Source organism: Bos grunniens, chromosome 1 (genome assembly GCF_055505025.1).
Source record: "Bos grunniens cultivar Pamir isolate PY7600 chromosome 1, Bosgru_T2T1.0, whole genome shotgun sequence".
NCBI lineage: Eukaryota > Metazoa > Chordata > Mammalia > Artiodactyla > Bovidae > Bos > Bos grunniens.
This window is the reverse complement of record NC_141165.1, coordinates 48,673,051-48,698,743: the sequence shown is the minus strand read 5'-3', so window position 1 is coordinate 48,698,743 and position 25,693 is coordinate 48,673,051. Positions and strand designations below refer to the sequence as shown.

The window sequence follows — 25,693 nt, the reverse complement described above, 5'->3', positions numbered from 1 at the left end:
AATCCTTTTTCAACCAGTGTGTCTCCTGAACTAGCTCAACCAAAACAGGATACCAAAAGAGTCTTAGAAATCATTGAAAGATTTGATTATGAATGAATAGCTAACATGTATTTCCTGATAATTATGAAGTTGGTTCATTAGTTCCATTTTTACTAGAGGACCAGAACCAGGAAGTTTACCTTTAAACGTAGTCTGTGGACTTGAGCACTGACCTAACATATAGCATAAAGTTGCCCTTTTTGTTTTCAACTTTCTCTCATGCATGTGCTTTTTAATTGAAATGCAAGAGAAAGGAATCATTTTTACTTTAACACTGTGACAGTTTTGGTAACTAGTATTCCAAAGTGGGAAAATGTTCACCTCTTCTAATTACATTATGAGGAGATTTAGTTAGATCATTAAGACAGTGGTTACACAGCTTCAGTGGCAGTATGCCAGGTAATACATCATTAGAGATGTCTGAAGTTCAGATGCTTTTTGTAATAAAAGCAGAATATTGGAAACCCTGAGAACAAAACAGTCTGATTGACATAATATATAATTTGAACCATAAAATCTTATCTTGCAGCACTATCAGTACTCTGCTGAATTTATTATGTATATTATTTTAAACAAACAGTAGCATACAATTTGCCCTACCCTACACCTTGCTGTCTGTTAACATTATACCTTAGAGATCTACACGCCTGGATCTCATTCCTTAATGGTGGTAGAGTATCCCACTAGATGGAGGTACCATAATTATTCAGCCATGAGACTTAGATTTTTCCAGCTTTTACTCTTCATTCTTTCCTACAATTTGTACTGATGCCTATGGTATGCCAGACATTGTTCTGGGGTGGAGAGCAGAAAATGAGACATCTGTAAAATGAATTTACAACCTACATAAGAGAGAAACATTCTCATACATCTCTGTGTACAGTGTGGATATATCATTTCTATAAGCTATAGAGGTAGGTTTGCTGGGTCAGTGGGTACATGAATTGCTAATTTTGATTGACATTACAAATAGCCTGGAAAAATATTATATCAATTTTCCTTCTGAATCTTTTCATAAAATTATATCTAAGTACATATATGATGATTTATACCAATATATTTCTTAAACACAAGCCAAATTCTCCATTATAAAAATGCTCACAATCACCTGAGCAATGATTAAGGAACTAGAAGAAGAAAATAGCAACCCACTCCAAGATTCTTGCCTGGAGAATTCCATGGACAGAGAAGCCTGGAGGGCTACTGTCCTTAGGGTTGCAAAGAGTTGGCCACGATTGAGCTAACACACACACACAAACATGACATAGGGGACATTCTTGGCGGGGGGTGGGGGGAGGTGAAGTGGCCAGTCCCACTGGCTACGACTTTCCTCCCTGCCTGTAGGGCAGTCCTCCCACAACACCAGGGAGGCCAGGGGGGGATCAGCCCTGCGACACAAGTTCAGCCCCTTTGGCACACATAGTGCGCCGTTAACATCGCCCGCGCACATGGCATCTGGCAACAAGGAACAACACACACACAGTGTAGAAACTTAGGGGAAAAAATATTAGTGATTCTTGTGACACATCTTGGCCTGCAAGTGAAAATCGCTCAATTAAAAAATCGCTTAATTATGTCTGACTCTTTGCGACCCTGTGGACTATAGCTCTCCAGTCTCCTCTGTCCATAAGATTCTCCAGGCAAGAGTACTGGAGTGGGTAGCCATTCCCTTCTCCAGGAGATCTTCCCAACCCAGGGATCAAACCTGAGTCTCCTGCATTTCAAGCAGATTCTTTACCATCTGAGCCACCAGGGAACCCCATTCCTTAGTGTTTAAAGAACTTCTATAAATCAATTAGAAATTCAACAATCTCACAGATAAATGGACAAAGGACACACACACAGTTCTCAATCAAGGGAATCTTCTGTTCTAGAAAATCTGTTAATAAAGTGAATACTGTAATTAACTTTTGAAATGTGTGTTCCTGACCAATCTGGCCCGAGTGTAGTTACTACCACTATTATAAACAGCTGACCTTGGAAGAGTTCTCTGTACTCAGGCAGCTATGCTTGTTCCCTCGTGTGACTATTTCTTCTTAGGCAAGAATACTAGAGTAGGTTGCCATTCCCTTCTCCAGGGGATCTTCCCAGTGCAGGGATCAAGCCTGGAGCTGTGTCTGGAGCTGTGACAGCCATTCGATAATCATGGAGGTACAGGTGAGTCTATGGACAAAAAGCCAAACAGCTGAGGAGAGCTGTGCAGAAGGATGGAGAAAGGCTGAATCCTTCAAACCATCAGGGAGACACCCGACTCCACACCACTGCAGAGTCCACAACGTTGATGAGTTTTCCCGCAGTTGAAAGCTGCCCAGCACCCACTGGGGGTGAAGCACTGAAATAAAATAAGGAAAATTTAGTCTTTATAAAACCTGGAAGTGATAACTTCTCAAGAAACCTACCATGATAACCCCTTGGAGAAGATGCTTAGGTTCTAAGAAGATAATTATTTGTGTTAGGCTGCCTCTGAAGGCAAGAAACGGAACCTCCAGCTTCAGTGAACATAAGAAATGAGCTCCAGGATCAGCCGATTTGGGTGCTCAACGTCATCAGGAACCCGGGCTCCTCATCTCTCCTCTGCTCAGCCATTCTTCAGATGGGCTTCATCGCGAGACTGTTGGCAAGATAGGGGCGCACTTACATGGGGCACACCCAGACACAATATACATGCTCTGCCCGTCTTCCCATTGTCCCTCAGACCTGGCGTTCAGTTGTCTTCTCCTTGTCCTCTCCCTCCAGCTGCATCTGCTCGCACTTCTTCACACATGCCAGTGGACTCTGGCCTCGGGGCCTCTGCACTTGCGGTCCCCTCGACCTACAGTGTCCACCTGGCTCCCTCATCTCTCCTTCAGGTCCTTACTTAAATATTACTTTCTCAGTGAGGTCTGCTTTGACTACGTTATTTTAAATTATAACCAACTCCCCATCCTCTTTCAGGTTTACTTTTTCTCCACAGCGTGTAACTGCACGCAACAAAGGGTTCATTCCCTTGCCTCTTGGTCTCCGCCTGCCTAGAAGGTGTGCTCCAGGAGCATGGAGACTTACAGATTGCCCCCTCCTCACTTCCCTCAGGCCTAGCAGGATGAGTGTTCCATGAATACCTTGGAGAAAAGACGGGCCGAGACGGACAACATCCAAACGAAGAAGTCGGGGAGGAAAGATGTTTTCAAAGATGGCGTCCCCATGTCGCGCACCCCCACCCAAGCCTTCCCCCACGCATATCTTATCCAGATTCTTTTTATGTGGGGCTTCAACCGGTAACCAGCAAGGAGAAGGGACTTTCTTCGGCTCCTTGGTAGGGATGGGGTCAGCGAGTGTTGGGGAGGGGCAGACCCCTGAACAAACTAAAGACAGGTGGGAGAACGGGTGCTGGGAGTGCCTCTAATTCCGAGTTCTCCTGGGCTTTCTGTCTGTGGCTTAAGAACAATGGCCATCTCTTCCTTCACTGCCATGTGTCTAAAAAGAGTCGTCAACCCTTGCTGCCTCCACAGAACTACAGCCCAATCCATGCCTCACTTCGCCGGACTCTGGTTTCCACGCCCATCTGCGCTCCACCACGGTTATCAACGTTTCCAAGTCCAGTGGGGCCTCTAGGCTCTTATCAGCTTACCACCGCAGCCCCCTCTCCAGCCCCAATTCTCTGGGTATCTGGCTCACTTCAAAGTCATTGTACTATAAGGACCCCCATCAATGCCAGCGACACGTCCTGTTCTCCACCCGTTTCCAATTTCTTCTTCTGGGAAACAAGCTCCAAGCCTTGAACAACTGAAGCAGGTTTGCTGTGAAACCCTGAGGGCTTCGAAATCACACCAACAGCAGCCAGAAACCAGGTCCCCGAGCTAGGTTGTGGGCGCGGGGTGGCGCCGACCTGGCCGCGCTCCCTGGAGAGAGAAGTCTCCACTGCCCCTTGTCCCCCTGCCCGCGCGGCCCCGGCCAGACATCCCCGCCCCGCGCCGCGGAGGCGCCGCCGCGTCCGGGTACCGAGCCGGGGCAGCTGGAGCTCGGGCGGAGTGGGGCGGGGCGGAGGGGCCCAGGGGTTGCGGGAAAAGCCGAGAGGGACCCGGACGCCCTCCAGCGGGCCGCCCTGGGGGCGGGGGGGAGGGGCCCGCCCGGCCTTATTTCCTCAAGCGCCGGCGCCGCCTACCCGAAGCTCGCACCGGTCGAGCGCCGCGCCAACCCGCGTCCATGCAGCTCCGCAGGCAACCGCTTTCCGCTCCCCGGCCGGGGGACACGCGCCCCGCAGCCCAGCGGCTCGCGGTACCGCTGCTACTGCTGCTCGCCCTCCAGGGGGCGGCGGCGTCCGGGGGCCCCGAGGACTCCGGGTGGCTCCAGGACGCGGAGCCCTCGAGCCGGCTCCTCTCGCAGGCGGCGCGCGCGGCGCTGCACTTCTTCAACTTCCGCGCCGCCTCGCCCAGCGCCCTTCAGGTGCTGGCGAATGTGCTGGACGGCCGCTCGTGGGTGAGTACCCGAGCAGCACGGGGGGCGCGCGCGGGGACCGGCCGCCAGCCGCGTGGGCGGTGACTGCCGTACGCGCGCGCCCGTGCTGGGGCTCGCCGGCGAGAACGGTATGCGCCAGGTGCGGAGACAGCCCGGAACAGCTCCCGCGCTTGGAAGGGCCCGTCGGGGCGCAGAATCCGCGGAAAGCGGACTTGTTCTTTCTGGCATTTACAAGGACGTAAAGAATTTTCACAGGGTAGCTCCCATACCTGGGAAACAGGTCTATGGGGAAACTGAGGAACAGGGCCTAAAGGCCAGGCTTGGTCTTTCCAGAGTTGGTTGCTATGAGGTGGTCGCCGAATGCACGACCCACCAGTGGCTTGAGAGTCAGTTCTGGACAGGGTTTTTCAAAATCCAAGCCAGTTCCCACGCCGAACCGTGGACGTTCCCTTGTCAAATGCAGGCCGTCTTGCAAGGGTTTAGGATAATATTGCAGTTTACGCGTTGGCCTGGCCAGGAACCTTCTTAATCCTGGCGTCTGCTTTAATCTAATAAGAGTGAATGACCCAGGGCTGTTGTGTTTGTAAACGGAATGAATGAGAATTTGGCAGCTCGTTGTTTGGTTGCTGATTTCAAGGCTGTAGGTATCATTTTGTGTCCGTGGAGCTACGTTGCTTTTTCAAGTAGAAGATGACTACGAAAGTTACAGAACTACACTTTGTCCCCAAAGTAACGATGCTCTTTCCAGCAACCCCCAATATTCCACAAAGCCTGTAGACTCATCATTGAAGAAGCTAGAGTTTAATGAAGAGGATAAAGAGAAAATTTTAAGGAGTGGCAGTTGAACTTTTAAGATAGTTCTAGACGTGGTGTTGGGGGTGTGAGAACGCCATTTGGAAGAGAACGCCTTGGTTCTTCAAAGACTTAACCCTGCACCCAGTTTGGCTAGATTTATTGACTGGTGAAAGCATTTTTTTTTTTCCCTAGAAAAAGGCAACCTGCTCTTGTCACTTGTAACAGACCTTGCTGTCTCAAGGAGGTTCAGTTTAACTCCCCCCCGCCCCCCACTTCCCCGCAGAGAAGTGAGGGAATAGAACTTGAGAACTTTCTATCAAAGTGGAGAGTAGCCACGTCCCAGAGCCCGAACAGCACCCCCCCCACACCCCCACTCCCCGCCTGGAGATTTGCTCACTGTTTATCAGTGGGAAGGATTCTCTACAGAAAGCCAAGCTCAGATTTCTAAAGTGCACTAGGAATTTTTCAGCCTCAGAAAAGTTTTTCTTCCTTCTGACCATTAAATAATTGAATAATAAAATAATTTGCATTTTCATGCATTTAGTTATCCCCTTATTTTTTATTTATATAATTTTAAAACCTTTTTATTTTAGATTGGAGTGCTGATTAACAAAGCTGTGATAGTTTCAGGTGAACAGCAGAGGGACTCAGCCATACACGTACATACATGTATGGCATCCATGTACATGTATGGCATCCTCCCATCCAGGATGCCATATAACATTGAGCAGAGGTCCCTGTGCTATACAGTAGGACCTTGCTGGATACCCCCTTTTAAAAAAAATAAAATTTGTGGCATCTTTCACAAAATAAACTAGCTCTCAAAATCCAAGTGAGTGAAGAAAATTTTTCCTTTCTTATCCAGAGAGCTCAGTTACTCTTTTCATCTGTAATAATATAGTCCTGAAGTTTAAAGGGATGCTCCTTTTTGGCCTAAAAAATCCCAGGGGATAATCAATAAATTAGATATGCATGAAAGGGAGGAGGAGTTAAGTAGAAGAACACAGAGCAATGACCCTAAGAAAGGATACATTGCTGTGATCTTCTGGTTTACCTTTACATTTCCTCCCAAAATGATTATAAATGTTTTAACATCAGGGAGCCAAGGAAGAGAACTTAGTGACTTTCAGGGCCAAGACTCACAAGAGACTAAAGTGGTTTCAGTTTCTATGGAAATTCAATGAAATTGCTTGATTGAAATCACTTGATTGATTGAAACTACTTGAATAAGAAGAGACCTTTAATGCAAAGAATTTCTGCTTCAATTACATGAGCAGTTGTATCATTGACAAGAGGTGGAAAATGATAGACTCTCAACTACTTTATCCAGTCAATGCATTGGTAGAATAAGTGCTGAGTTCCTCCAGGACTGACTCTGAGTTTAGCAGGTGGCTGGGTGAGTGAGAGAAGTATAGCTGGTAGCATCCTTCTCCATCCTCTGGGTTATTGTGTCCCTTAGTAGATGAGAGACTGGGACCAAATCAGGGTTTTTCAAGCTAATGGCACACTGGTGGGTTATGACATCTGTTTAGTGGTTTCAGTTGTTTTTTGTTTGTGTTTAATGAAACAATTTGGAATACAAATTGCTTAGTGTGCATTGCAGAGTAAAGGTAAGTAGTGCCTCAAAAGATTGCGAACATACATGTAGGAAATGGTTCATTATGAAGTATGCAGTTCTTGTGCATTTCAGTTGAAAAAAAATTGAAAGCCTGTGAACCAGATGATTTTTAAGACCTCTTCCAGCTCTGAAATTTCTTAATTCTAAGTGATTTTTTGGTTCTGGTCAAATCCCTTATTTTAGGAACACTATTGCCCTCTAGTGGTAAAATGCAGTAACAGCTATGGTAGTGAAAGTGTTAGTCACCAGTCTGTCCCACTCTTTGCCTCCACATGGCTGTCCGTGGAATTCTCCAGGTAAGAATAATGGAGTGGGTTGCCATTCCCTTCTCCAGGGGATCTTCCTGACCCAGGGATCAAACCTGGGTCTCCTGCATTGCAGGCAGATTCTTTACTGTCTGGCCACCCGCGATGGTAGTAAATGCAAAGAAGTATTGAGATTCTCAAGTGAGAACTAGCTGGTGAAACCACTTGTGAGTATTCTGTTTTGTTTACTGATTATAAGGAGAGATTGTAAGGAGAGAGTCATAGTGAGGGACACAGGCATCCCTCACTGCCCCTGTCTGATGACCTCTCTTTCCCAACCGTACACTACCCTTCCATGACCAGAAGGCTCCTGTTTCTCTGATGCCACAGGCCCCAGAGCATGGAAGGTTGTGGTGTTGAGAGCTCCTGTGCTACCCAGGGTACCCTGGATAAGCCTACTTCTGACCACCTGGGGCTGTCCCCTACAGTGAGGCAAGCACGCTCAGGACACTTGTAAGACCTACGACCACTAGTCCCTGCCCCAGGCAGCTGGTGAGAAGCCAGCCTTTCCCTGGCATTTAGGAAGACTGGTGAGATCTTTGTGTGCACAGACTTAAGAACAAAGGCAACCCATTTGAAATCAGCCCTTATTTGAGGATTGCTCAGAGGACCAGGCCACGACCTGATTGGAAACATTAATCAAAACATTTGACCAGAGGTAAGGCGGGGGGTAATTATGCCCAAACCTTAACTGCTTCAATTTAAATGAAAATCAGCAAATATAAAACTATCATCTGTCTTTTGGTGTAGCGTGAAGGACATTAATGGGCACTCCTTGCAGTCTTTCAAGCAAGAAGATCCACCCATAATGGGCATCTGTGACTTTCACTTTTGTTTACGTATGATGGCAGAAGCACTTGCAAAGAATACAGTTCACAATCCTCTCCTTTTACTTCTGACTTTTCTTGCCTAACCCTGATTCACTCATACCCAGTTAACCAGCAAGAGTTTTTAGAGGCTTTATCAATTCTTTTTACAGTATTTAACTTGGATTTTGTGGACTTACGTTTTTTCCTGCCTACTCTTCACAAGTTTACTTAACAATTTTGCAGCTAGGTAATGGGTACACCTGACACAGGCAAGTTTCAGAGCAAACCAGCTGACTTCTGTTGATCATCCCTCCCCCTCCCCACAGGTGGACTGGCTGCTGTGTGCCCCCACCAACCCCAGTGTCTATGGGCAGAACAAAGCCTGTCCATTGAGCCGACAAGACAGCTGGGAGAGCGCCTAGTATACTAAGAAAAAGCTTCTTCCTTTATCCCTTTTCAATCTATAAAGCACTTTAATACAGCATAATTCATCTAATTACTGTTCTCCTTGAAGTCTTCTCTCCATTAATGTCAATAATTCAGAGGTGATAGTTCACAAGAATAGAAAAGCAATGCATCAAGCAGACCATAGAAAAGAAAAACTGGAGAATGAAGAAGGCTGCAATGAATATGGAGGGGAAGGATATGTAATAAAACCCTAAAGTGAAAAAATCTCTACTTTCACACAAGGAAGGCTTCTCAGTGCTTTTACAGCCCCCGTGAAAGAACCACAGGGGGATAGCTATTGGCAGGGTGAAGGTGGTGCTCCTCAGCGCCCTCTGCTGTGTTAATGAAACATAACAATCCAGAAAGCACAGAACAGAGACCTTCCAGGGCACTGCACCTGCTGAGATGGCACCAGTGCCCCCCATGTCTCTGCCCTCCTTCCCCCCCCCCCCGGCCCGCAGTGCCCACCTAGCCTGCAGGCTCTGACTGCAGAGTTTGGGTCCAGCACCGAAGTGAAAAAGGCCCTGAGGTTAAATCTAGCCTTGGCCTTCCCAGCCTCGTCCTTCAGTCATCTGAGCCAGCTACAAGTGAGCTGGCAAGTAAGAATGCTTTTAACCAGCTTGTAAGAAGTTGCTTTTGAATCACACACTTTTTTTTTTTTACCAGCCCACAACATTTCCACTCGTCTTGCCACACAGGGTGTCAGAGCCAAGGATGCGTGTGATCACAGAGAGTTAGTCTTGGCCCCAAATAAAGATCACTGTCATGAATTTAACCACCAGGAGTCTGGCTTGGTGGCATGCTCTTCTTGAACAACCTAGGTGGTTCTGCTGGAGACAGAATGTAAATAGCCCTAAAGTGACTGATCTTAAAGAGACACAGAATGTTGAATACACACACACACACACACACACACACACACACACACAGTCTCCCAAATCCCACCCGACCCTTGATCTCAGAGCATCAGCATGAATCACCTAGAAATTCTTCCGCACTTCTGCAGGCTTGGCGTTTATTCGCCTTTGTGATGGTCCCCAGTTTAAGAGGTTTGCACAGAGTTAGTCCCATAGTAGCAGTAGCACTTCTCCACTTTGGGTTACTTCTTAGAATCGTTCAGGACGCCTCTGGCCAGTCAAGTTGAGTTGGAAAAGAGCCTTGTACCGTAGTTGTGTAGATGATGTGTCCCAATCCGGATGGCCCCAAGGGAGGTGCCCACACAGAACACTAGGAAGGATCACAAGTAATTTTGTATCTGTATTGATTTCACTGCTGTGACAAATGACCACAATCTTTGTAGGAAAAAAACAACTCCCACAAATTCATTCTCTTACAATTCTGGAGGTCAGAAGACTGAAATCAGTCTTCTGGGCTAAGATCTAGGGCTGTGTTTCCTCTGGAAATTCTAGGGAAGAATCCATTTCCTTGCTTTTTCCAGCTTCTGAAGGTTGCCTTCACTCTTTGGCTCACTGTCCATCCTCCATCTTCATAGCCAGCAGGCAGCAGCTGATGATAACACTCGTAAGGACCCATGTGAGTACACTGGGCCCACCTGGATCAGCCAGGATACTCTGTCCAGCTCAGGGTCCTTAACCTGATCGTACTGGCCACGTCCCCTCTGCCTTGTAACATGTTCAGAGGTTTAAGAGATTAGGATGTGGACCTCTTTGGGGGCCACTCCTCAGCCCACCACACCCAGCTTCCGGGTGACTGTGAGCTGATGCAAGTACTTGCCACACTGCCAGACACGTGACTCTGCTCAAGAAAGGGCAGCTCTGGCTGATCTCTGCAGCCCCAGTAACAACCTCACCCCCCAGCACGCCTGCCCTTCATACTCTGTCTTGACTGGCACCTGACTGTAGGCTGCTTTGTGCTCCTGCCCTGCACATGTGTCAGCTTCTACAGGGTGGAGGGCATCCCTTCTCTTTATGTCTTCCCCTGTACTGACGAAGGGACCTGCTAAAGACAATAGAAAGAAGTGCCTTGCTGCTGCTAAGTCAGTTCAGTCGTGTCCGACTCTGTGCGACCCCAGATATGGCAGCCCACCAGGCTCCCCCGTCCCTGGGATTCTCCAGGCAAGAACACTGGAGTGGGTTGCCATTTCCTTCTCCAATGCATGAAAGTGAAAAGTCAAAAGTGAAAGTGAAGTCGCTCAGTCGTGTCCGACTCTTAGCGACCCCATGGACTGCAGCCTACCAGGCTCCTCCATCCATGGGATTTTCCAGGCAAGAGTACTGGAGTAGGGTGCCATCGCCTTCTCCGAAGAAGTGCCTTAGGAGGTGCTGATTTCCCCATCTTCAGCCAAATGCTGAATAATCAAGTGTCAGTCAATTCTGTGTTGGCAAGAAATTGAAAGTCTCCAAGTCTAATATTTAATGATTCTATATCCTTGAAGTTTTCTGACTACAAACCCCAAAAGAAAAATATTTAAATATGTAAAACATAGTAATTAAGATATTAAAATTAGATGAAAACAAAGGCAGCTGGAGGGGTGTTGGGACCACTGGGCACCTGGAACAGGAGGAGGCCAGGCCAGGACCCAACCCATTCCCAAGCTGCCTACAACAACTCGAATCCCTCTCACAATCAGCCTTTCCTGAGGAGCCCCATCCTAGGCCAGAGGGGAACACTGCCTCTGACCACTCCCCAGCTCTTTGGGGAGGATCAAGAACTCATACCCAGAGCTGACCAAACAGATTAACACAACAGTAGTCTTCCTGTCTCTCTCCACTACCCCTTAGCCTGAGAGTGTCCAAGGCAGAGATCTCCTTCATCCCCACAGGATAGGGCCTGATCTGAAGGTCACTGACTTTTGCTCCATATGTTGCATTCACCTTATCAGGCATTGCCCGAGAGAAGGAAAATGCAATGAAATAACTCCAGGGTATAATGTAATACACTAATGTTCTCCCTGTCCAGAACATAAGTGCAGCGCAGCAATTTTTATCCACAAATGAGTTGTTTACTTGTCTCCAACTAAGCCTGACTCATAAAACTAACCTTATAAAATGAAGAAGTTTGCTTTTCCTGGAATGGCATGACATTTATGTTTTCTTACCAAACGTGAAGGCTGGAGGGGACATTTAGAAGCTGAGTCTGTTAGGTCAGTGAAGCTCACTGTGCTCCCGAGGGGAGATCAGCATCAGCTTTGAGCTCTCGACAACTGGCCTGTCCCCGCCGCCCACCCCCTCGGTGTGGGAACATGAAGTTTAAGGCTATCACTGCCGGCTCTAAGGCCGCATGAAGGGACTGTGCCTGGAAACCAATGGCAGAGGGGAAAAACATGAGACAGTCTTTCCCTGAAACGTAGAGTTTTCTTTTTTTTTCTTTCTTTTTTTTGGCCACACCGCATGGCATGTAGGATCTTAGTTCCCCAACTAGGGGTCGAACCCACACCCCCTTCAGTGGAAGTGGGGATTCCTAACCATTGGACAGCCAGGCAGTTCCTAAGGGTTTTCTTTGTAGAGGTGAGTTTTGGGCAGAATCGTGTCTTTGGAGACTCCCAGAGTCACGGCATTTTTGCAGCCCCTACAGCAGCTGGCAGCAAGATTTCTCTGGGTACCTGCCCTGCTCCTCAATTTGCCCAGGTTTTTGTTGGATTTGATTGAGTTTAAAGGGGATGTTAGGTTTTTTAAATGTGCTCTTAGAATAATAAACACCTATTCTCCATCCCTTATTAGGTTCCTCAGTTTTACATTCAATACTCACATCCCATATTTCAGTGACTTTTAAGCAAGCAAGCATTGTATAGTATCTAATATAATGATAGTGTGGACATGTGCTGGAGGAAACATCTTTGATCCCACTGACATGAAAACAAAACCTTTGTGTTTTACAGAAACAGCTTTTTACTGAGAAATGAGACACAACTTAGTGGAGTTGCTTTTGGAATGTGTGATTTTTAACTTCTGAATATAAATTGTATTACATGGCCAAGTAGCTACCCATGCAGCAGGAAGCAAAGGAATGAATTTTCTTCAAAAACAATTTTAGGGACTTGCCTGGTGGTCTAGGGACTCCCCAGGTGGTGCTAGTGGTAAAGAACCCACCTGCCAATGCAGGAGATGTAAGAGACTCGGGTTTGATCCTGTGTTAGAAAGAAAATCGCAACCCACTCCAGTATTTTTGCCTGGAGAATCCTGTGGATAGAGGAGCCTGGCGGGCTGCCGTCCTTAGGGTGGCAAAGAGTCAGACACGACTGAAGTGACTTAGCACACATGCGTGCACTGGTGGTCCAATGGATAAGACTCTGAGTTTCCAGTGTAGGGGACCCAGATTCAATCCTTGGTCAGGGAGCTAGACTCTACATACCACAGCAAAGGTTGAAGATCCTACATGCTGTGACTAAAACCCAGTGCAGCCTAAATAAGTAAATATATCAATAATAAAATAAACTTATCTCCTTTAACCCTTAGGACAACCATAATCCATTCATTTCTTTTTAATCCAGACTACCTACTCCAAATATCCCTGCTTGAAAAACAGCACATCCTATGTCATCATGGAGTTTATCAGTTGCATCCCCTGAAAGAGAGGGTATACCTGTCCCCTGAACTTTGTAAGGCATCATGACCTGATTTGCCAGAGACCCCAGGTGGATCAGAATTTACGATAACACTCCTCCATTTCATTCAGTCTCATGATAGGAGACTCCTCAGGCCTTCGGAGAGAAATGATGGTCATGTCCTTCATCCCCTGGTCATCTGTCTTCTAGTGACCACCTCTGGTGTTTACTTCCTGTCCCTCCTTCTGAACTTCAGTGCCAGAGAGTTCTCAAAGTGTGGTCCCTGGACCAGCAGCCACAGCATCCCCTGGAACTGGTGAAAATGCAGGGGCTTCGGCCCCGCCCCTGGTTTACTGAATCAGAACTGGAGTGGCCCCATAAGACACTGGTGGGGCCAGTGTCTTCATTAGCACGCCCTCCAGGAGATTCTGTTCCAGCTCAAGTTTGAGACCCATTGCTCTAAAATAAAGTCCCTGAAGACACCTTCTCTAATCTGGCCCCACCCATCATGGTAACCTCCACTCCAAGTATCCCCATCACTAACTTGCTGGTCTCCCCAGCCTGGCTGCTCACCTCTCTTCCTGTCCTGAGGGCCCTCACCCTCTCTCTCCCAGGTCGTCTCCATTCCCTCCTCCTCCTGGAGATTCCTGTTCATGTGCTGCACTGACTCAAGTGCCCACTTCAGCCTTGCCTGAAAGGGTGTATACAGGCCCTCCTTCCAGAGTCCTGGATGATCCTCACTTTCATACTTCTGTGGGTTATTGTGCCCACAAAAAAGCTGTGTTGAAGTCTTAACCCCTCTATCTGTGATTACAACCTTACTTGGAAATAACAGAGTCTTTGCAGATGTAATTAAGATAAGGCTATATTGGGTTAGCATGCGCCTTAAACCCAGTGACTGATGACCTTATCAGAAGGTCATGTGAAGATACAGAGAGAAGAACACCATTTAAAGACAGAAGCAGAGACTGGAGTGATATAGCTGCAAGCCAAGAACACCAAGGTTTGCCTGCCACCACCAGAAACTCAGAGAGGCAAGAGGGGATTCTATCCAGAGCCTCAGAGGGACTAGACAACACCTTAATTTTGGACTTGTAGCCTTCAGAGCTGTGAAAGAGTTCATGTCTGTCCTGTTAAGGCACAAAGTTTGTGGTACTTCATTATAGCAGCCGTAGGAAACAGAAATACCCTGCCTGGCCGTCTCCCTTCCAGAAGGTCTTCACTGTCTTGTCTACAGGAAGCATGATTATTGACAGTCCAACTCTGTCAGTCTCTCTGTCCCTCCCTCCCTTTCTCATACCTCATGCACACACACTTCCCACACATACCCCAGGCAGCTTTCCTTCTGTCCTCTCTTAAGGGGAGTGACTGGGTCTATATGTGTAACCTCTGCGCTATTCAAGGGAAGAACAGGGGTCTGGAGCCAGGCTTCACTACTTAGTACCTCTGGGACTTGGTGTAATTCCTTAACTTCGGGTAAGTGCCTCCGTCTTCATCCTTAAATGGGGATAAGATCAGTATTTCCCTGAAAGGACTCTTGTGCTGTGTTAAGTACTTCCTGGGCACTGTGTTGAGCCACATGAAGCATGTAGTGAGAGTTCAGGATATTTGACATGTATTTTGTAGCTTTTATCATGATGCTGCCCAGTGGCTAGCAGGATGCTTTATACACAATCCCTGAATAAATGCTTGACATTTTGATAGATATTTGAGGAGCATTTTTTTGTTTATAAAAAAATACCTAGTGAGATGAGTTGTACTTTGAAGGCATTCTCTGGTACACTTTATTAAACAGGACTTTTAAAGTGGCCTGTTTCCCTCCCAGATGACTCCAAGTGAAGAAAAGTGTTAGTCTCTCAGTCGTGTCTCATCCCGTGGACTGCAGCCCCCCAGGCTCCTCTGTCCATGGAATTCTCCAGGCCAGAATACTGGAGTGGGTTGCCATTCCCTTCTTCAGGGCATCTTCCCAACCCAAAGATCGAATCTGCATCTCCCGCATTGCAGGCAGATACTTTACCATCTGAGCCACCAGGATTGCCCCAAATCAAAGTGCTAGTCACTTTTCTAAGGAGCCTGTCCTGAGAGAGGGCGGCTGTGGGGGACTATCCTTGTTCATGGCCTTTGGGGACAAAAACCAAGAAACCAAGAAAAATCTACAGAACACACAAAAAAACTGGTTAGAACATGAACCACATCATTGGTGGTCCATGACTACAATGCATTTACTTCTAGGCTATAGTAAATAAGTCCTCTTTTATATGTAATTAGAAATCTGTAGCAAAGAGTTGCCAATTCATTCCTTCAGGTTATACAGCCACATGGTCAATTGCTTTGTTTACTGATTTGTTGTTGATATAAAAAGCCTCATTCTGGAAAAGATTAGAATGAGGTGCTGTGCCCCGGGCCATGCTTTAAGAGAGGGTTGTGGAGCTTCCTAATCTGTTCGCAGATGGGCAGTTTTGGCAGCGTGATGATGGGAGGAACAGAGCCCTGAGATCCTCTCTGTGGGAACATGCCTCACATCAGGGAAGCCAGACCTGCCTGTCCCCTTCCCGACAGACCTGGCTCTTAAAAAAGGTTCAGCTTTAAAAAAAACATCTTTTAATGAATGGATTAGCTTTGAACCACATGCTTTGTACCACGTACCACGTGTAGCAACCCGTGCTCTAAGTGTAGGGAGGACCACCTGAACTTGAGACCTCAGCTGCATCCCAGGTGCAGAGCCTCTAGATTCAAAATCACGACAGTGAGCAGTTTATTGCACGCACAGATCTGATCACACCAATATGCAGGTCAAAAGCAGAAGTTTAAGATCCAGGGTGGAGACATCCATACCAAGTTACTTTGGACTTGACTTCTTGCACTTGTTGGTCCCAGGCACAAAGCTGAGGGAGTAATACCCTCATTACCTTTGCTCCCTGGAGACCCCTCTCTGATGATTGGTTATTCTCTTTTATCCCCTTTCCCATTGTCAACTGAAAAAACAAACAAACAAACAAACAAACAAAAGCAGAACCTGGAAGTTGAGAGGTTTGTTTTATTCGGCGGACTTACTGAGGACTGTAGCCCAGATACAGCTTCTCAGATTGCTCTGAGGGACTGTTCCAAAGACGTAAGGGAAGAGCTAGGAGATGTAGGAGTTTTTGCTGGAAAAGAACAAACAAATATTTGGTTGAACATCCAAAGATTACTGCTGATCACTAAAACAGAGACCTCAAGTTAATGATTTTAGTGCTTTTCTATGTATGAGATGCAGGAGTCTGGGATCATTGAAATCATTCCTTTGATAAACATCTTAACTATCTGGGAGCAATATCCTGTTTTTCCCCTCCTGGTTTCCTCTCAGGGTCCACTTTTGGGGTCTTAAGGCTGCAGTACTCTTTGTTTACTGAAATGGCAGGCAGCATTCTTTGTCCACAGTGCCTGTTCTTGGTCCTAAATTGACCCAACAGTTGGGAGGCATCTCATGACCAGTTTTGTCCCATGGCTCTAGGAAAGCTCATCCCTAGATTAGGTGAGGGTTCTGTTGATAGGCTACTCAGTGTGCTAAATTTTTTGGATGAGGCCCTGTTGATTATCTAAAATCCTCGGAATTGTCCGTTTTACTAGTCAGTTATCATCCAGGAAATGTTTTCCCTTGTTGCTTCTTCCCATATCTAGAATTTTACTGTTACAGTTATTTTATATAGAGTTATATATGTGATCAATTGCCTCAAGACATTTAGCCATCATTAATTTTTTTCAGTGGCCTGGTTGTGCATTGGGTAATGAAAGAGACAATAGTCTTGTGAAATAGAATATAGGTAATACAGCTAGTAACATTAATAAAATACAGCAGAGAAAGACACAAGGCATAAATAATTTGAAAACAGCAAGAGAAAAAATTAAAACAATGATTAGTGTAACTAGTTGTAATCTGTTCGCAATAAGCCATCAAGTTCACAGGGGAGCCAGCTGGATAAGCCAAATTTTGGAAGGATCATGTAGAGAGAAAAGGATAAATATTTCACCTTTGTTTACAAAGGTATATTTTATCAGCTTGTTGTAGATCAAAAAGAGTATAAGAGGAAAGATTTTCTGGAAAACAAACATTAAAAATCAGAATATTTCAGAAGTCATAAAATTGTAAATCATATTTATCAATTCGTTCAGTTCTGTGTAATTCCAGTTGATTTGTATGAAGTCATCAGGTTTTCCATTAGAGTTTTGTAATTTCTTACTGAGTTCAGTGGTATGATCTCAAAGTTATCAGAAACAAATTTGTCAAAAAGCTCTTTTTATGAATCCTCTTGAAAATCCTCATTTTGTAAAAGCATTAGAGTAAAACAATGATTGTCTATAAATGACAAAAGACTTAAAATGGCATGGTTAAAGATCTGTTCACAATATAATTGACAAGAAACTTATTTTTGTGGTGAACAACCTTTTAAAGATAATGACTAGAATTATAACTGATAACAGTGTATTAGGGCACATCAGATTTTTAGGAATTCTGTATAACTTTTGGAATGACTACATTAATGACTTTTACCCATAAAATAAGAAGGTTTTGCTACACTTAGTTGATAGTGCTACCCATGTAATTTAACATGCCAGATAAACCTAATTAATCTCTCCGGGACGCTTCAGGGGTCCTTTGAAACATCCCAAAGTTAGCTGGGGGTCAAAAGAATCTTAATTAGAATTTGATACTTGGGAAGTTTGTTCTTTTTTTTTAAAATGTCAAGTTTTTAAACACTTGATCAAATAGGATCATAGGTCACTGAAGCAATGCTTATTCACTCAACTAAAGAGACAATAAAAGATATTTAAGGCAAATGACAGATCATGTAGAAGGCAGAGCAACTCACAATCTGTTACCAAAAATAGTTCATAAGAAAACTCTATTCTCATAAAAGAGAGAGAAAACCAAACTCCAGTCTTGCACCAGCCCACCCTCAACAACAAAATTTACTTACCTAATTAAATTCAATCCAAACGGAACCATGCACAGAATAACTTTGTCAGAGCAGCCTTCCTACAATTCTTCTACAGCTTTCTATATCCATTTTAGTTTGTCCCTATAGACTACCTGGGTCAGGAAGCCCCCCCTGGAGAAGGGAATGACAACCCACTCCAGTATTGTCTGGAGAATTCCACAGACAGAGGAGCCTGGTGGGCTACAGTCCATGGATGGCAAAGAGTCAGACACAACTGAAAGTCTAAGAAAGGAAAGATCTTTGATGTACAGGTAGATGCAACAAAGCTTAGGGTGACAAAAGCCCCTGAGAGTTGCCTCAGCCAGACGAAGTCTTCTCAGAACCCCAGTCTATTCCGTGGGTTGCCAGTTGTGCACCATATGTGTACCTTCCAGATGGTAGAGACCAAACTGCCAACACACACACACACACACACACACACACACACACACACGCTTAAGAAAATCAGGTAGAGCATTTACATCTTAAAGACACAGGGAGAGAAATGCAAGTTTCTCCTAGAAGGGCTTTTGTTTCTGAATTCTGAAAAGATATTTTATCGAGTAGGCTCTTTCTAGCTGCATACACACTTAAAAATGAGTTTCAGAATGTTAAAAGAGCCCCAATTTGACCATTTTGGGTTGAGAGCTCCTAGTATAGTTATTCCAGTCAAGTGAGTATTTGCAAGTATAAATTTCCATATGTGTTGTACATGAACCTGGCTGGGGTGTTAGTTGGAGGCTGGCCATCTATTGCTCTTTTGTTTTGAAAGCTTTGGTCCCCGTTGTAAAGTCAGTTTGCCCAGATAAAATGCTAGCGGCAATCCTGTCGCGGACCTGTGTGCTTTTTGCAAGCTTAACTCCGCTAGATGTCACCCCAGAGTCGATCCAGCTCTCACGTGTCTCAGTTTCTCCTTCTGGTAGTGTAAGACCACTCTGAGTGCTCCGGTCACTGAGTGGCCAGCTCGTAGGCTCATCCCTGGCAGAGCAAGTTTTTAATTAAAATGTGTGGGTTTCCCTATAGGGACAGCTGCATGGTATGAGGACGTGCTTCCAGCACTCCCACAAGTTTCTCAATTGCCTGAGAAAGCCCACTGGGAGATCTCCTTCCTTGGAGCTGAAAGCTCTCATGAGATATCTTCAATTTTATTCTGAAAAACTCTATTAAAATAGCCAATCCAAGTTAAAACAACAGGCAAGCTTCCCACCTAATTACACAGTCCAACCCTACTGAGTGTCTTTCAACTGAGGATAACCCAGGTACCTCTTCTTGAAACTAAGTTTTCAGGATAATCTTGGAGGCAAGAGGAGGTTAACACCACCGAGTAAAACTTAGGACCCTCAGCCACTGCTGGGAGAGCTACAAGCCAGGAGAGATTCACCCACATTTGTCTGTACTCTTGTTGCCGGCCAGAATCTTAGCTTTCTCTGCCCACTGAAGCCAAACAAAAGATACAGAGACAGAGCTTCGAGGAAATAGAAAGGTGGCTTTAATTCTCAGCCGGTGGAGAGGGGAACACAGTAGGCTTATACCTCAAGATCTGTGCGCCCCCCTCCCCCGCAGCCTGCGCTATGGGGAGTCTAGGGGCTTATGTAAGATGAGGGCTCGCAGTCAGGAGTCGGCGATGAGTAACAAAAGGGTTAGCATCTTGATTGTTTCCTCTTGCATTGTTTCAAAGACAGTCATAGTCTGCGTCAGTAACCCAGTCACTGAGTCTGGCGGTTGGCTGGCTCTGTGGCCTTCTGTAAAAAGAGGAACTTTAAGGGGAAGAGGGTTGTAGGGGTAAACACCAGGTCCAGGATGCATTTAGCATAGAGCCAAAGGAAAATAGGTGTGAAGTATAGCTCCTGCAGGGGCTTCCCTGGTAGCTCAACTTGTAAAGAATCCACCTGCAATGAGGGAAACCCCGATTCGATTCCTGGGTCAGGAAGATCCCCTGGAGAAGGGATAGGCTACCCATGCCAGTATTATTGGGCTTCCCTGGTGGTTCAGATGGCAAAGAATCTGCCAGCAATGCAGAAGACCTGAGTTTGATCCCTGGGTTGGGAAGATCCCCTGGAGGAGGCATGGCAGCCCATTCCAGTATTCTTGCCTTGTTCAAAATTCCCAAGGACAGAGGAGCCTGGAGGGCTGCAGTCCATGGGGTCACAAAGAGTTGGACACGACTGAGTGACTAAGCACAGTCACAGCACAGTGGCTAAGCACAGCTGACACAGCACCACTGCAGAGTTAGAAGGCAGAAAAGCAAACTTATTTGCAGACCCGCAGAGTTAGCAGTTAAAGTAAAAAAAAAAAAAAAAAGCTAGGGGATGTTCAGGCCTGCTCACTGTTGTGCTTAATCTTCTTTGTTGTCAGGAAAGGGAAAGAAAAAAAAACTCACTCCTCTTCTTGTCGTTTTCACTGCGACTCTCTCTGAGGAGGCAGGCTGGGCTAAGAGGCCACTGCTGCTACCTCGGCTCCGGATCCTGGTGAAGCAGAGAAGCCTGCACTGGGTCCCTTCATTGGCCACCAGATCTGTCAACTGAAGAAATACATAACCTAAGAGCTGAGAAGTTTGTTTTCTTTGGTGGACTCACTGAGGACTACAGCCCAGGATACAGCCTCTCAGATTGTGCTGAGGGGCTGTTTCAAAGAGGTGAGGGAGGAGCCTGGAGATGTAGGAGTTTTTTTCTGGGGGGGAAAATGTCAAATATCCAAAGATTACAAGATTACTGTTATTCACAAATACAGACATTTCAAGTTAGAGTTTAGAGCTTGTATATGTATGGGAAGATGCAGGAGTCTGGGCTCATTGAAATCATTCCTTTGATAGACACCTCAACTATTTAGGACCAGTGTCCTGCTTTTCTCCTTCCTGAATCCCCCTCAGGGCGCACTGTAGGGGCTTTATGGCTGCAGTATTTTTTGTTTACTGATATGGTAGGCGACTCTCTTTGTCTACACCATTCATCCCCCTCCCTTGGGGAACTTGGAGAAGGGCTGATGTAGCTTCTTCTGTCTTTGTTTTCTTCTCTTTAATTTGATTGCGTCAGGTCTTCGTTGCAGCCTGTGGGATCTAGTTCCCTGACCAGGGATCAAACCGCATGCCCCCTGCATTGGGAACACTGAGTCAGTCACTGGACTACCAGGGAAGTCTCTGTAAGTGTTCTTATGAGAGATACTGTTGCTGTGTGTGCAAATTTTTATTTAAAACATTTTCGTAAGTGGTATGCTGTGCATTTTCCTGTGTCTGCTGTTTTCACTTCCTGCCTTGAGGGTCTCTCTTAGTTGCTCTAAGTATGGCTAGTTGGCTACCTCTCCCCGCTGTGATCTGTGGTGGTTGTTCAGTCGCTAAGTTGTGTCCAGTTTTTATGACCCCATGGACTGCAGCATGCCAGGCTTCCCTGTCCTTCACTATCTCCTGGAGTTTGCTCAAACTCACATCCATCGAGTCAGTGATGCCGCCCAACTAGCTCATCCTCTGTCTCCCCCTTCTCCTCCTTCCCTTCTGTGTAGCACCCCCATTCTACCTGCCTACCCCCCAGGGAGGCACAGCAGATCGTCTCCAACTTCCCACCACACACAGAATGCCTCAAGGAACATCCTCCCATAAGTCCCCTGTTACAGTATCACCGTTTCTCTGGGATACACACCTGGAAGTAGTTATTGGATCATAAAAGCATGTATAATCTTGATTTGACTGAGTCATTCAGACTGCCCCCCAGCCGGGCTGCACCGGGCTACCTCCCACCAGCCATGAACCCCCAGCCCTGGCCAACAGGTTGGCCTTATGCACTTTCTCATTCATTGCCAATGTCACAGTTGCGCAGTGGTCCCTCCCTGCTTCTTTAGCTGCGTCTCATAATTACTCACTTGTGTTCAGGCCTTCAGAGCTCTGTTAACCCAGGTAAGACATGTGATATGCTTAGAGCCACACCCAGCACAGGCCCTAGAGGGTATATGTTATTGTTCTATAAATATAAGCATCCTTTAAATGATGGTAGATTTAATAACGTTGTCCTAACACAAACTGTGAATTCTAGTGATTATTTCTGACCTTGAATAATGTATTTGGCTGACCATGTTGGCCTGCGAGTTCATATCCACATCTGTCCACCATACGCTTCCCTGCATTTCTGCCATCCCCACCTTGGTTCATCCCACATCCTTCCCTGCGGAATGTTTGCCAGCCACTCACAGTCATCCTGCTTCCCAGATGGCACAGATGGTAAAGAATCTGCTTTACAACATGGCAGGTTTGATCCCTGGGTCAGAAAGGTCCCCTGGAGAACGGAATGGCTATCCAGTATTCTTGCCTGGGAAATCTCATGGACAGAGGAGCCTGGTGAGCTACAACCCGTGGGGTCTCAAAGAGTCAGACACGAATGAACATGTCCATACATACCATGATCCTGACATCCCCAAAGTTAATTCCTTCCTAACTTCAGAGTTCAGCTTAAAATGTCACTTTTCTGGCCCCTAGACTAGATCACTTCTCCAGTTATCCTTTCATAGCTCCTAAGTCATCCATGACCACATAATCAGCTGTACCATGAACTATTTGAAGTCCTTCTCCTGTGCCCTGACTGCCCTGAGGGCAGCTGTGACAGTCTCTTCCCTGTCCTCCTGCTCCCAGCCCTGTTTCACGTTAGGAACTCCTGGGGTGCATGTTGAACTACAGAGACCTCTTCATCACAGGATAGTTTAATCAGAGACAGCCAAGGGAGTACACAGCCCTAAAGTGGCCTGAGGAGCGTGAGACACTTATCCCAGATGGCCCTGACAGGTCTTCCAAGGCTGCCACCTTATCTCTGGAGAACCAGCCACGTGGCCTCAGAGGAACTGGTGACTCAGAGGAAGGGAGCCGGGAGAGGGCTTTAGGGGAGATAAAGGGACTGAGTCTTGATAAATGATAAAGTACAACCACAAATATAAAAATCCTGTTTGGGACAAAATGTAGATGTTCTTGCTGATGTTCTTAAGAGTGCCTGATTAGCAAATCGGGAAGGAAAATTACTCTTCAAAAGGACAGCTCCATCCTGACTCAGCTCACAGCCTTGGTTACTCCAGGTGTTTCTTTCCCCGCAAAGAGTAGGTACTGATGCTGTAACTGGGAAGGGTTAATTTTGAATTTACTCTGGATCTGCTCTTGCGACTTTAACCTTTATTTTGCAGCTTTTATTGTTATAAGCATATATGGTGGTCTGCCTCAGGGAAGTAACTTGAGCCGCCCACCTGTGAAGGAAGTGAGGCAAAAACATGGCCCTGCCCGAGGCTTGCCATTCCAGGGCTCATTTACAAGGATTGAATAGCTTTTTACTTTGTTTCCTCATTTCCCCCCGCCCCCCATCTCTGATCCATAAAAGAACCTGCCAGCCAGGCCCCAAAAGATGGTTATTTTGAGATGCTAGCCTGCCATCTTCTCAGTCAGCCGGCTCCTGAATAAAATCCCTTCCTGATCCCAACACCTCGTCTAGGATTCACTGACTCATCTTATGGTGAGCAGAGCGAGCTTGGACTCTGTAACCGCTCCTCATTTAGCCTCCATGTGTTTTCAAAAAAAAATTACAGAGTTAAATAATATCTTAAGTACTCTATTTGAAATATGCACAATTATATCAAGGTTATAGCAGGCTTTTGTGAATTTCTGTGGATAGCAAATAAGTGTGTCCAGTTTATTAGTTATGGAAAGGTGGGTGGTCCTTAAGATTATTCTCAGTATTACCTTCCCGGGGGTATGACAGGAAATGCCACAGCTTCAACCACCACCTCCACTGAATCTCCTTTTATGCCATCCAGCTGCTTCCTGGCCTTCTTCCGTGTCCTGGAGCATGAAGGTGGTGCCACCAACTCTGCTGACCTCTCCTCTTCTTAGCACCTGTGGTGCTGACCCCCAGATAGCAGCCTGAGGGGCATCCTGACTCCTGTGAAGGGGGCTGACCCCAGACCCCTGAGTGGAGGTGAAGGGCAGACTCCTAGGCCATGCGTGGAGCAGGTGGGAGGTCTACAGGGCTGGCGCAGCAAGCAGGTCAAGCCTTAGACCTGCCAGCACACGGAACTGCTGCCTCTGTGTCCGCGTGGCTTAGGGGAGTGTTCTATGTGTTCTTCTAACTCGGGTCAGGTGTTGAGGAGACTTGGAGACAGATATATGGGGCACCTTGTTCAGCTACCTTCATGCAGGTCCCATTTATACTCTTTAACGGTTCTCTGTGAGCTCCAGGCAGGAGAAAACCAAAGTAAAAAGAAATTGTTGTTTTTCAGTTGCTCAGTTGTGTCTGACTCTTCGTGACCCCATGAACTGTAGCACTCCAGGCTTCCCTGTCCTTCACTATCTCCCAGAGTTTGCTCAAACTATTGTCCATTGAGTTGATGATGCCATCCAACCATCTCATCCTCTGTAGTCCCCTTTTCTTCCTGCCCTCGATCTTTCCCAGCATCAGGGTCTTTTCCAGTGAGTCAGCTCTTCACATCAGGTGGCCAAAGTATTGTAGCATCAGATTCAGCATCAGTCCTTCCAGTGAATATTCAGGACTGATCTCCTTTAGGATGGACTGGTTGGATCTCCTTGCAGTCCAAGGGACTCTCAAGAGTCTTCTCCGACACCACAGTTTGAAAACATCAATTCTTTGCCACTCAGCCTTCTTTATGGTCCAACTTTTCCATACATGACTTCTGGAAAAACCAAACCTTTGACTATAGACCTTTGTTGTCAAAGTAATGTCTCCACTTTTTAATACAGTGTCTAGGTTTGTCATAGCTTTTCTTCCAAGGAGCCAGTGTCTTAGTTTCATGGCTGTAGTCACCATCTGCAGTGATTTTGGAGTCCAAGAAAATAAAATCTTGTCACTGTTTCCATTTTTTTCCCCTACCTATTTGTCACGAAGTGATGGGACTGGCTGCCATAATCTTAGTTTTTTGAATGTTGAGTTTTAAGCCATCTTTTTCTCTCTCCTCTTTCACTTTCATCAAGAAGCTCTTTAGATCCTCTTTGCTTTCTGCCATAAGCATGGTGTCATCTGCGTATCTCAGGTTATTGATATTTCTCCGGCAATCTTGATTCCAGCTTGTGCTTCATTCAGCCCAGCATTTCGCATGATGTACTCTGCATATAAGTTAAATAAGCACGGTGACAATATACAGCCTTGCTCGTTCTCTGCAAGCTCCAGACAGGAGAAAACCAAAGTAAAAACAAGCTGTTGTTTTTCAGTCGCTTGGTCATGGCTGACTGTGTCACCCCATGAACCGTAGCACACTAGGCTGATGTTTGAAGCAGTCTGTTGTTCCATATCCGGTTCTAACTGTTACTTCTTGACCTGCATGCAGCTTTCTCAGGAAGCAGGTAAGGTGGTCGGGTATTCCCATCTCTGTTAAGAATTTTCCACAGTTTGTCGTGATCCACACAGTCAAAGGCTTTACCATAGTCAATAAAGCAGAAGTAGATGTTTTTCTGGAATTCCCTTGCCTTTTCTATGATCCAACAGATGTTGGCAATTTGATCTCTGGTTCCTCTGCCTTGTCTAAACCCAGCTTGTACATCTGGATGTTCTCAGTTCACATACTGTTGAAGACTAGCTTGAAGGATTTTGAGCATTACCTTGCTAGCATGTGAAATGAGTGCAGTTGTGGGGTAGTTTAAACATTCTTTGGGATTGGAATGAAAACTGACCTTTCCCGGTCCTGTGGCCAATGCTGAGTTTTCCAAATTTGCTGGCATATTGAGTGCAGCACAAGCTAAATGGAGTCTGGATCTCAGCCTTCCATAGTCTCATCCTTGGGCCAGACCCTACTTCCCAGCACAGTTCTAG

The 25,693-nt window shown here is 46.1% G+C and overlaps 1 protein-coding gene across 1 annotated transcript in view; it reads left to right on the top strand.

The window, feature by feature from the left end:
* The first annotated feature begins 4,182 nt into the window (after positions 1–4,182).
* Positions 4,183–25,693, top strand: part of RARRES1 (retinoic acid receptor responder 1) — a 42,181-nt gene continuing 20,670 nt past the window's right edge. The window contains exon 1 of the mRNA XM_086392121.1: positions 4,183–4,494. Coding sequence (XP_086248247.1) covers positions 4,222–4,494 — 273 coding nt within the window. The 5' untranslated portion in view covers positions 4,183–4,221. The remainder of the gene's footprint in view (positions 4,495–25,693) is intronic.